The following is a 12801-nucleotide window of genomic DNA, read 5'->3' as shown; positions in this document are numbered from 1 at the left end:
TGTTCTAAATTCTCCTCTAGGGAGGAATCAGGCATCAACTTATCTTATCAATAATATTTATATTCTGTAAAATAAATTGATTTGTTCACTAAAATATATATTATACATTCATTTATTAATTGTAAACCTTTATTTAATTATTCACATCTAGATTACACGCATAATGGGTAAAATCAGACATTCCTTGAGTTTTTTAATAACGTCTCATCCATTAAAGACTGATTAGTAACAGATTTACTGTCTTCGCAAAATAAAAATGTACATTGCATCACCCATTATTTCCAGCTTCCCACTATAATTTTGTGATTCTTGCTGGTGTTGCTTGTGATTAATAATCCATAAATTATCGACGACTAGAGTTACCAACAACCGACAACGTATGATATCACACACGAGTGGTGTAACCAATAGTAGGTAACTCAAGACTTATGAACGACTGGAGTTTCCTGCGGTCGATAACTCACGATATATCGACAGTAAGTGATGCATGATGTCGATAACTCATGATGTTATAACGGCCGGCATTACGAATAGTCGGTAATTCAAGAACTATCGACGGATGACATTGCCAGCTATTGATAATCCATCTCTTACTTGGCTTAACTTAATCTATCATCCTCTAAAATTAATTTAAACCAAGCTAAACCCAGTTACACCTAATCTGACTTAACTTGCCTTCACTCAAATCTAACCCAACCTAACACAATCGAACTTTCCCTCTTTTAAACATAAGCAAATCAAACCTACGCTTTCTTAAATCTATCCCAGCATAACCGAGCAACCTAACAAACATTTCGAAACATAATCCAACCTTAACTGACCTAGCGTAACCTAACTAAATCTAACGTGACCACACTTCCATCTCGGGACGGAAGCAACTTCTGGAACTTTTCTAGGGATGAGGCTATGCAGTAAGTCTTCCGCAGTTTTGGAGTGGCAGAGATCCGCTCCGATTGAACGCTTATCCACGTAACGTAATGTAATGATCGGTGGGTTCAATCGGAGCGGATCCGCATCGAGTACAGGAGTGCCTTCGGCGGAATGAAAACGAATAATCGGAATCTCCAATATATGACATATATATATATCAACGGATGCAAGGGAGAACACTCGAATTCGGGATAGCGAAACCGGAGCGCCATCCTGAGGTAATGGCACAACGCCGGTTCCGGGATGGTGTAGAAAGGGAATGTGGAGGATCGAAAGCATAAAATAACAACAATGTAACTAAAGAGAAAGAAAAAGAAAATCTGTGGAAACATTGCATTTATTAAAAAGAAAATATTAATTTAAATTGAACGAATCAATATCACTCATTGCGACAAGCTTAATGGAAAACGCGTGACTACGAATCGGTTAGAGTATAAGATAGGTGGTGGTCGCGAGTCGAGTGGCCCTACTCGGCAAACAGTAGGATGACGGAGGGTCTGCAGCCCTCAGCCCCGTCGTGAGCGAGGCTGCTGGCATATGCTGCTGAAATGTGCTGCTGGCTCGAGATTCGGAATCAGCGCCATCGTATCCTGGCAGAAGATTAAAGGTTGGGCAGGCGGTTCGGAGCCTCCTGTCGATGACACAAAGGGATAGGGAAATAGAAAGGAATACGAAAAGTGTATATAAAGGAGAAAAAGAAAGTCTCGAAAGGAAGCAAAGACACGGAAGGAGAAGCATCAGGAGCCGAAGTAAGTGCAGGATAATGGGAAAGTTACCGATAAGAATAACGCCTACACTTTTAAATAGTCGAATAGGCAGCCACGCATAAGACGCCATGATAGATATTCTGAGCAAGGATATGGCGAAGCTAATGACATATTAGAAAACGTTAATGGAAAATATCAGGCATGTATAAAAACTGATATCGAACACTTAGTCGAATTTACTGGTGAACGGTACAGAGAATATTATATACTATATATATATATATATATATATATATATATATATATATATATATATATATATATATATATATATATATATATATATATATATATATATATATATATATATACTATATATATATATAGTATATATAGTATATATATATTTATATATTTATATATATATTTATAACGTGTAACTTGGATTTATGAATTCTTATATGCAGCAATAAATTAGTCCGCATATCGTGTATATATATATTTAAGAGACCTAGAAGTGAAATACAGGTTCTGATAAAGTTGGCTTCCCGAATTGGAAGGGTGTTCGTTTTTGGTGCAAGCGAGGTAGATATACTCGTTAGTGGGAGTGAGGCAATAGTGCTCGTCGGTGAGATTGAAACAGCGATGACTGGTGTGAACGAGCCGTGTATACCGGTCGGTTCGAGTGACACAGCGGTACTTGGTGTGTGTGAGCGTGTGCAGGTGTGCGCGCATGAACGCTGCCGGTTGCCGGTGTTGTAGGCGAGCGCGGCGGGTTGCCTGAGTCCAGGAGTTGATGATAGAAGTGCGAGAAGGTTCATGTGTGGAATGAGTGGCAGGGGCTATACACGACGTTACACTTAGAGGTGATATCCCGTTGCATGAATTTGTGGAACTCACATTCCTTTGAAAAGCAGAAGCAGATAAGTATAATGCAATGCATAGAACATCACAAATAACTTACCTTGTAACGTTGAAATGAGATGGGCTCTCGCGTTGTATGAAGCATTAGAACTCTCATGCATTGGCACGCAAATACTACGAAACGCCTTCACATTGCATGCAACCGTAGGATTCATGGGATACGTAAGTATCAAAGAAATAGAGTTCTAACGCTTCACGTATCGCGATGATACATTTCATCCCAACGTTTCAAAGCAAGTAAGTTGTAATCTTCTAAGCATATTCTTATGCTTATATATTTCTACACTTCAAAGGAATGTGAATTCTACAGATCCATGCAATTCCATGTATAGCATTATGCTTATCTACTTGTATACTTTGAAATTTTCTTTTCTTCTAAACACCAAGTGGCCAAGAAGCCTCTTACAGGGAACGAACTGAACATTTTTATTGGTGTCCCGCTTATATTGGTTGTAGCGCCTCTTCCTGAAATTAGATTATATTGGTTTCAAAAGGAAATGTGTACAAACGATCGAATAAAAAACGCGGTGAAGCGCAATCGGTTTATACAGAATACTTTTCATTTCACCGTTATTTCCATGGCTAGGACTGAGGATCGTTTGTATAAACTTAGAATTGTTGTTAACGCAATTCTTTACACTTTCGAAAATACTATTAACACGTTGAGTGCAACGCCGATCTTGCTGCACTTCTCGCTCAGGCGGCAGCGCGTGAGTACTTGATGCCGAATGCTTGACTAATGGGTATAAACAAACGATGACTTTAATACACTGTATCCGTTTCGCTTGGACTGTCGAAATGATACAAGCAATGCATTTGTATGCAATGTATAAACATAAAATAATGGGATGGGAATGCCAGAGAGGCGAAAGAGCAAATACGAGACGAGTGTCATTCTAAAAAATCCACGGGAGTATAAAGACCTATTGCAGCAGAGAGAATTCAGTATTATAGTGACTATTTTGAAAAAGTTTTGGTATCCATCAGCTAAAAATGTTGAGAGGACGAACAGATAGTGACTCGTCAGGAGAGCTATTTGTATCACGCAAATGTCGGCGTATAATACCACCACCATCTTCAGATAGTGACAATTCATCTAGTATTTCACTAAGAAATACTGAAACAAGTGATCCAAATGATTGGTTTGATCCGCGAGGCAACCAGCCAAACATTATACCTTTCTCAAGTCCCTATGGTGCCAAACTCGCTCATGAGGAAATGCAAAATTGTAGCACATTCTATGTGTAATTGTAGCGCATATCATAAATATACACACGAAATATCATTTATTCCGCACATTCGCTCTCGCTCGCATTCTAGAATATTCCACGCACCTAACATTTGAAACTTGAATTATTGATTAGCTTTTAAATTAAGATAATTTCGTTACTCTTCACTCGGCCGTCCTGCATGAACAATCGTTCCGAAACGTCTTCATTCATGTCATCTTCGATTTCAGATAAGTATCATAGATTTCTTCGATTCACAATTTCATAGAATCTGCTGACGTCGATATTTATAGGGGTCCTTCTCCTTGCCCTACCTTTCAAACTACAAATCGTTGATTGCGTAAAACTCGTGCAACTTCATACGGTTCAAAATATTTATGAGCTATATTTAGACCAGTACTCTGTTGCATACGTTTAATTGCCACTAGATCTCCTTCACGATAAATTCTAGCCTTTCGTCTACTTTTGTTAAAAGTTCGCCTATTCTCTTATTGGATCCTGGATATATTTTTACTTGCTTAAAGTCGTACTTCATCTCGTTTATCATGAAAAGTTGCGATCCATTCCTTTTCAAGTATGTCTCGGATGTCAAGATAACCTTTAAGTCGAGGATGTGTCCCAAAGAGAAGATGAAACGGTGACGTGCTAATACTTCGATGTATTGTTGATTTCAAACATTGTTGATCTACTTCTAAATACTTATATCATTCATAGGGCTTAGGTGTAGCTAATTTTGCTGACAACAGTATGAATGTTCTATTACGACGTTCAACTTGACCATTAGTTCTAGGATTTCCTGTTGTAGTTGAAACATGTTCTATATCTTCTTCTTGAGAATATTGCTTGAAATCATTTGCTGTGAAAGCCGTTCCCCTATCAGAAATTATTCGACGGAGATTACAGAAAATAGTCGCTTGCTTCTTCAGGAGTGACAAAACTTCATCTGTAGTAGTAGATTTTGTAGCATAAAGCCATGCAAATTTTGTAAAAGCATCTACCACTACAAATATATACTGATACGTTTTTATTTGTCGATGGCAGTGGGCCAAGGTAATCGATATGAAATGTATCAAAAAGAATAATCCTCTTTTCAATCGGATTTAAATGACACTCCTGCTTCCCCTGCATCTTTTCGGCTAAGATGCATGCAACACAATTTTTTACCACCTTTTCAACTTGCTGCCGAAAGTTTGGAATCTAATAATCTTTACGTACGATAGCTTTAGTCTTGACCACAGAAAAATGTCCACACTCATAAGCCTACCTTATTTTATGTATCTGCATCCGACATGACACTACTAGTTGAATATTACCTCCAGAGTTTCTGTACAGAAGATTTCCCCGTAGAACACAATCATTCGTCTAGTTTTGAAGTACCTAATCTCAAAATTTCATTACAGTTTCATCTTCTTCCTGTGTTTTCCGCAAACGTGCTGTAAGACTTGCATCATAGGGTTGTGGATTGCATAAGGTTTGTGGATTAAAAAATTGGTAGGTGGAAGTTTTCTACTAAGCGCATCAACATGTATCATATTCTGCCCTGGACGATGTTCTATCCGGTAATAGAATTCTTCTAACGATAATGCCCATCACGCAACTCGCACACAAAGATGTTTCTTATTTATTGTAAGAGTAAAAGCATGGCAATCAGTAACAATAGCAAACAAAATTCCTAATAAAGAAACTCAATATTTCTTTAACGCTTTTACTATTGCTAAAACCTCTAACACATACCTACTGTATTTAAATTCAGCAGATGTTGTCTTACCGTTAAAAAATAATATACAGGGTGAAAACGTTGATCTTCGTTATTTCTTTGAAATAAAATCGCTCCGTACCCTAACGCAGAAGCATCTGTATGCAACTCCATTCCTACTTCTACTTGATACAAATTCAATATTGGTTTTTTCATTAAATAAAAGTTTAAGTCGTATGAATGCTTTCTTTCCAGTAGCTCAAAAACAGAATTTAGCATTCGCTCGCAGAAGGTTAGACAAAGGTCGCGCAATTATAGGGTATTCAGGAATAAGTTTACGAAAATACCCGATTATTACAAGAAAACTTTGTACTTGATTAGCATTTGTCGGTTCCGGAAATCGTCGGACTGCATCAGTTTTACGCTCTGAGGGGTTAATTCAACTATTGTTGATTACATGCCCTAGGGATTCGACAGAAGTTTGCAGAAAACAACATTTTTCTCAACTGAATATTAAACCAGCTCCGCTCGCTATAATTATAACCCTTTCAAGAGTTTGATCCCACTTTCAGTATCATTTTTTGATCAATTTGTCGATAATCCACACATAATCTAAGCGAATCATTTTTCTTCCGCACGAGAACAGCCGGACTCGCGTAATCAGAAGTAAATAACTAAGCGACTCCATCCGCAATCCACTGTTCTCTCTGCGCATTAACAATCTCTTTTTGCGACGCTGACAATCGTCTCGCCGATTGATATACAGACTCTTCGTATTTCAATATTAATTTCATTGCAATTTCAGGTACAAAGGTTTTACTCGACTTATAATTACTAACAAGATTTTCTATCGTCACTCGCTGATTAGGATCTAATACATGAAACACATCAACTTGATTTACTCCTAATACGTCAATCGCTACATCTATTTTAAATATTTCCGGTATAATATTTTCTCCTTCAACAATTTCGCGCGTTTCTTTTGGTAATGCACGAATGTTCACTTTACCACCTCTAATGCTAACTTCGGTTATATTTAAGAAATTCGTTCCTATCAACAGCTTGTGTCGAAGAATGGTATTAGAGACTACTTGTATACAAGTCGGAAATGAGTGCCCATCTACGGTAATTTCTGCTTGAAACTCATCTAATGTTGTATTATTCTTTGAACCTATACCATCGAAATGTAATTCATTGCGTCGTAATTGCGGAGAACCATGCCTAATATACTCGTCTGTGCGAAATAAATTAAAATCACTTCCTAAATCTATTAATGCTTCGATCTCGCATCCATTAAGTAAAATATTTTTAAGATACTATCGATACGATGCTCCTAATGTCGCGCAGCTCTCTTTACTCGCTTTAGATTTCTTCGGACATTTTGACGCAATATGTCCACGTTCATGACATGTAAAACATTTTACACCGTGATCTTTCGTTGGACAATTCACGCTAATATGATCGCACCCACCACAATTATAACATCGTACAATATTACCAGTGAACTCTTTTTTCTTACAAACATTGACCATCTCCTTTCGTTCATTTCTAACGGATCTGTCTTCACACTTCTCAAACTTTGTTGACGTCTGCACACTCGAGAAACCTCGATCTCGAAGAATTACCTTTTCAAACGCTTTCGAAAGTTGATCAGTTGTAAACTGTCGATGACGCGCCTAGTTCCGGAGCTTTTCGTTGAGGATGCCGTCAATCAGATATTCAAGTATGTCATCGACGTTGATTGATACTCGATTTCCAAGAATGATCTTCTCGTGTAAATATTTATGGAATATCTCGTCCCTCTTCCATAATCGCTTTTCAAATTTCTTTCTTATTTCAATTTTGCATTATGGATGATAGAACATAACTCTTAATTCTTTCAGCAGTTGGTTAAATGGCATAGTTATATACTCTGGTTTAGAAAGAAATCATTCAAGTACTTTTCCCTTCAGTAGAATACCGATAAATATGCGTGCAATGTCATCTTCCAATTCATATGTCGGCTTAAACAATTTGATCTGTTTCTCCCAAATTTCATAATAACCAGATTTACCATCAAAGTTACCAAGTAAATTTGCAACTGCCGAAGCATTCATTCGGGGGTGACTAACTTAAGATAAAACATTGCATTAATTGCCATTATTCAATACCAAGAAATTGTCACCGTCGCTAACAGCATCAAATTATTCGCCTTCAAAATTACGCGTCGACCTTCGCTGCTCATTTTCCGAATTTTACTCAACCTGTCACTTCTTTCGCATCGTATGTAACTCAAGACGTAATACGGCTTACTCACGTTCTGCTAATGCTTTTTCTATTAAGAAAATATCAATTTCTCGTTGCTGTAGATTCATTGCTGACTGCACGTTTGATGGTACACCAGCACACGACTCTTCATTATATTGACGAACTTTTTTCAGCTTGTCATCAATCCACGTTCCGTCTGGGTCAACTTCCATTAAACGGGAAATTAATTCAGCTTTCGAAACAGCAGTATGTAATTTATGCTCTATTAATGTCCCTCTTAGCGCTGTAACTGTAATTTTACTCAAATATTTCATTGTGAAAATTTTCACTCGACACTCGCGTTTATACTGGAATTCTCTCTACACGAAAGTTCAATTTTCGTCCTCGCACTACCTCTCAAAACTACACTCGCGTCATTTGAATATCTTTTCGAACGTTCTAGGCCGTCAAGGAATTTTCACGAACGATATGTCTTCAAATGCGCGATAATATTCCAATCTTTAGAACGTATCCGATTTAATTCACGAATGTCTTCTTAATAATTACCAAGCCTAAGCCCCCAAAATTGTGGGAAACTTATTAATTAAAGACAACTACAAGATTTTGTAAATCATTAAATAGTTCATTTCAACTGAGATATTACTCCAAAAACTGCTAATGAATAACTGCTTCATCGCTTTAAAACATTCACACGAAAAACTCATTTATTTTGAACATTCGCACTCACCCGCATTCCAAAATATTCCATGTACATAATCTTTAAAACCTGAATTATTGATTACCTTTTAAATTAACATAATTTCATTATCCTTTAATAACATTATACTTGTCTGCTACTACACATCAACGGAACCTGAATTCTACAGTTCCTTGAAACGGGATGGCGCGTTACAGTGTCTACATGTCAATGCCATGAGGCTCTGGTGCTCTATGCAATGAAATTGAACATCTCATTTCAACGTTCCGAAGTAAATAAGCTTTAATCATGAATTCATAGCATTATGCTTGTCTGCTTCTACACATTACAAGAATGTGAATCCAACAGTACGACGCAGCAGTATGGCGCTTTAAAGTGGCTGGATGTTAAAGCAGTAGAGTTCTAATGCTTCACGCATTGTAATTGCACATGCCATTTCAAGGTTTCAAAGTAAGTAGTTGTAATCTGTCATGCATAGCACTATGCTTATCTGCTTCGATATTTCATAAGATTGTGAATTCTACATTCTCATGCAACAGGATGGCGTTTCACATTGTCTGCGTGTCAAATGAATAGAGTTCTGCACCATGCAAGGTGTTGGCGCATCTCGCTCCAACGTTTCGAATTAAGTAAGCTGTAATCCTCTATGCGTGGCATTATGATTATCTGCTTCAACATTTCTAAAGAATGTAAACTCTAAGATTCCATGCAACTAGATGGCGCTTCACAGTGTCAGCGTGCAAAAGCAATGGTGTTCTAATGTTCCATGTAATACGATGGCAAATCTCATTTCAACGCTTCAAACTAAGTAAGCTGCAATCTTCAATTTATAGTATTATGCCTGCCTTCTTCTACGTTTTAAAAAAATGTGAATTCTACAGTTCTGTGCAACTAGATTGTGCTTCACATTGTCTGCATGTAAAAGCAATATACTTCTACTGCTCTATACAATGCGGTGGCTCATACCACTTCAACGTTTGAATGTGAGTAAGCTATAATCTTTAAAGCATAGGATTATGATTGTCCGTTTCTATAGTTGAGAAAAATGTGAATTCCGCAGTTCCATGCCACGAGATGGCGCTTCATATTGTCTGCGCGTCAAACCAATGGTGTTCTAATTCTCAATGGAATGCGATTGCGCATCCCATTTCAACGTTTCAAAGTAAATAAGCTGTAATTTTCTATGCAGGCATTATACTTATTCGCGTCTACATATCCTAAGAATGAGAATTTCTATTATGCGAAGCATTAATCTATTATGCATGGCATTATGCTTTTAAGCTTCTACGCTTCAAAAGTGTGTGAATTTCACAGTTTCTAACAACTGGATTGCGCTTCATGTTGTCTAGGCATCAGAGCACTAGAGCTGTAATGCATAAAGTGATGCTTGAAACAAAGCAGCTCGTTTACATTGAAACGGTGAATTCAGATGCCCTGTCGCTACACATGGGGCATTAAAACTCCATTGCTTAGACACGTAGACATTATGAAGCACAATATTTATTTCAACGAACAATAGAGTTCACATTCTTTGGTAGTGTAGAAGCAGATAAGTATAATGCTGCGCATAGAAGATTACAGCTTACTTACTTTAAAACGTTAAAATCAGATGCAACACCGCATTGCATGGAGCACTACAACTCTGTTGGTTTGATACGTAGGCACTATGAAGACCAATCCCGACGCATGGAACTGTAGAATTCACTTTCATTAGAAATGTTGAAGCAGATAAACATAAAGATATGCATAGAAGATTACAGATTACTTTCTTTGAAACGTTGAAATGTGGTGCGCCGTTGCAGTGCATGCAACATTACAACTCCATTACTTCGACACGCAGATACTATGAAGCGCCATCTCGTTACATGGAACTGTAAAATCCTCATTCTTCGGAAACATAGCAGCAGATAAGCATAATAATAAGCATAGAAGATTACAGCTTATTTACTTTGAAATGATGAAATGAGGTGTCGCATTGTGTTTGAGTACGCGTTACGTTGAGACTTATTTTCAGTTGATAAGAAAGCGAAGTGCGTAAACCTTCGTCACGAATCTTTTCGTCTCCTTTGCAATGCACGTCCTAATACGTAATATGGATGTAGATAGATACAATTGGAGTTAACACGGTTTCTTAAAAAAAAAGCAACAATTATATTTAATTTCAAATGAATTCACAAAGATTGAGTGTTTTTCATATACTCAGATTTATCTGAATCTGAATTTCTACTAAGTTCTTGAGCGATGAAGTCAGACTGTTTTGTATTAAATTCGTGTGGAAGAGTGATCAAGGGTGTGGCATTAAGATGAGACGTTATTGGTAGAAAATCTGTAGATTTGCTTTTTTTATGGAAGTGGGGGAGACAAGAAGGCGCAAAGCGTGGTACGATGGGTTGAAGGTCGGTTGCGACTGGTAAGAGGGGGCAGAAAATAATTCAATAAAACTGCCAGGTATATGGTATATGCAATTTGAAGGGTCACTACGGAGACTTAATTTTGAAATTTATTATAAGGCCCTATTCTCTTGCTTTACGTGTTTATTGCTGCTGCGTGTCAGTTAGGGTTTTCGCAGGATTTGTGGAATTTGAAGTTTGTTAGCCAGGTGTTTCGTTGAATGAATTATGTCGAGTGAACAGTGATGAGGATGAACGGTTTAATTATTATAGCTTGAATAGTATGTTCATCGCTGGACACAGTCCCCCCGTTGAGAGGCTAGTGAGCATCCAGATGAATATGTGATGTATTGTGAGGTAAGAGTGTGTGGTTGTGTTATGATGTGTCTACTGCAAGCTGGTACTCTTGGTCTGTGGATGAGTTTCATTCTTGTTAAATTCCGGGCAATCTTCTTCGTCTGTCCGGCAATGGAACAAGTTTTTTGACTGTTAGATCAAACTTGCTCGAAGCCGTCCTATCGGTGATTGCGCGCTCGATGCCGTCAGAGCCGGGATAGATTTGGATAATTCGTCCTAGTGGCCATTGCATGGATTGCGTGTTTTCTTCATTAAGGAGGACAATCTTTCTCTCCGTGATCTGATGACTACCCTTCGTCCATTTGCTGCAGCTAGTGAGCTTATTAATATAAATGCTCGTAATGTAAATATTCGTGACGTCAACGAGTCCAAAAGTGTTGCCACGTCTTTTGGATCTATTTTTAACTAGAAAAGCGAATGGATTGCGTGTCTTCAAAGTTGTGTTGGTGTATACTCGTGGCAGCATCGGAAAGTAGGATATGTCTTGGGGTGAGGACTAACAGGTCTTTGAATCTGAAGAAATTGGAGTGAGTGAGTGAGAATTAAGGATACTTCCGATGTGGCTTATAAGGGTTATGAACTGCTCTACTGTGAACAGCTCAGTTTCTGCAACGCGCGTTAAATGGCGCTTATAGGATTTTACTGCGGCCTCCCAGAGACCGAAATGTTGTGCGTATGGTGGGATAAAGTGCCAGTTGATTGATTGATTTGATAAAAATGACATGACTGTTTTGTGGTTACCTTCTGAACATAGTAACTCTTTTATCTCTAGAAACTCATTATTTGCTCCGACGAAGTTTGTTTCACTGTCAGAGCATAAATTTATGCATATTCTCTTGCGATTCATATTCTCAGCGATGAAAGTCTCAATCGTGAGATCGTGGACAGTTTCGAGATGAGCGGCCTTTACTGCCAGGCAGACGAAAACATAGACTTATTTTCTTTTACAATTGTGGTATTGCCGATCTTTAGTGAAAAAGAGTGCACAATAATCGACGACTACATTGATGAAGGATCGAGATTGGGTGGCGCGTTCTTTCAGTAGATGGCACATACGGTAATTGACCGCTGGTGGGTTGGCGCGGCAACAACGAATGCAAACCCGTATTGTTTTCTAGACTTGGCATCGGCCATCAATGGGCCAATATTTTCTTCGTGTACTGTATAATGTTACCTGGACTCCAGCGTATAAATGTGTGAGATGTTCGTTTATAATGATGAGAGCAGTTACATGAGTTTTCGGTGGAATTATGGGCTGTTTCTGAGAGAATGGTGGTAGCGAATGTGTCAATCAACCACCCACTCTTAGGATTCCATCTTCGTCAAAAAATCAATCTTGTCCATTTTCTCTTTATTTGGTCGTGCCACTTGTTTTGCAGAAATCGCAATTCGTCGATGATGTGTATACTCTGTGCTGTTCTTAAGATGACCTGTTTGGAGTGTTCGAGTTCAGCTACCGATAGGACTCCATTTTCGATGTGGGACCTTTTCGCTGAACCTGTGAACGTGACGAACCCGTCGCGATGTGTCGCTAATCATCGATGGTTGTTCTTGTTTGTATTTCTGATATCCGACTTGCTACGAATGTTTGTAGCGTGTGTGACGATGTTTTGAGCCAATGTAG

General features: G+C 38.2%; 1 protein-coding gene across 1 annotated transcript; it reads right to left on the bottom strand.

Moving 5' to 3' along the window:
• Positions 1-11253: 11253 nt before the first annotated feature.
• LOC143432238 (uncharacterized) lies at positions 11254-12304 on the bottom strand. The gene is made up of 3 exons (XM_076909011.1): positions 12181-12304; positions 11730-12086; positions 11254-11660 (listed from the first exon to the last, which is right to left on the bottom strand). Exons 1-3 carry the CDS (start codon positions 12302-12304, stop codon positions 11254-11256), a joined length of 888 nt encoding a protein of 295 aa, XP_076765126.1.
• Positions 12305-12801: the final 497 nt, after the last annotated feature.

The sequence above is a fragment of the Xylocopa sonorina genome, unplaced genomic scaffold (genome assembly GCF_050948175.1).
Source record: "Xylocopa sonorina isolate GNS202 unplaced genomic scaffold, iyXylSono1_principal scaffold0063, whole genome shotgun sequence".
NCBI lineage: Eukaryota > Metazoa > Arthropoda > Insecta > Hymenoptera > Apidae > Xylocopa > Xylocopa sonorina.
This window is presented reverse-complemented; position numbering and strand designations above follow the sequence as displayed.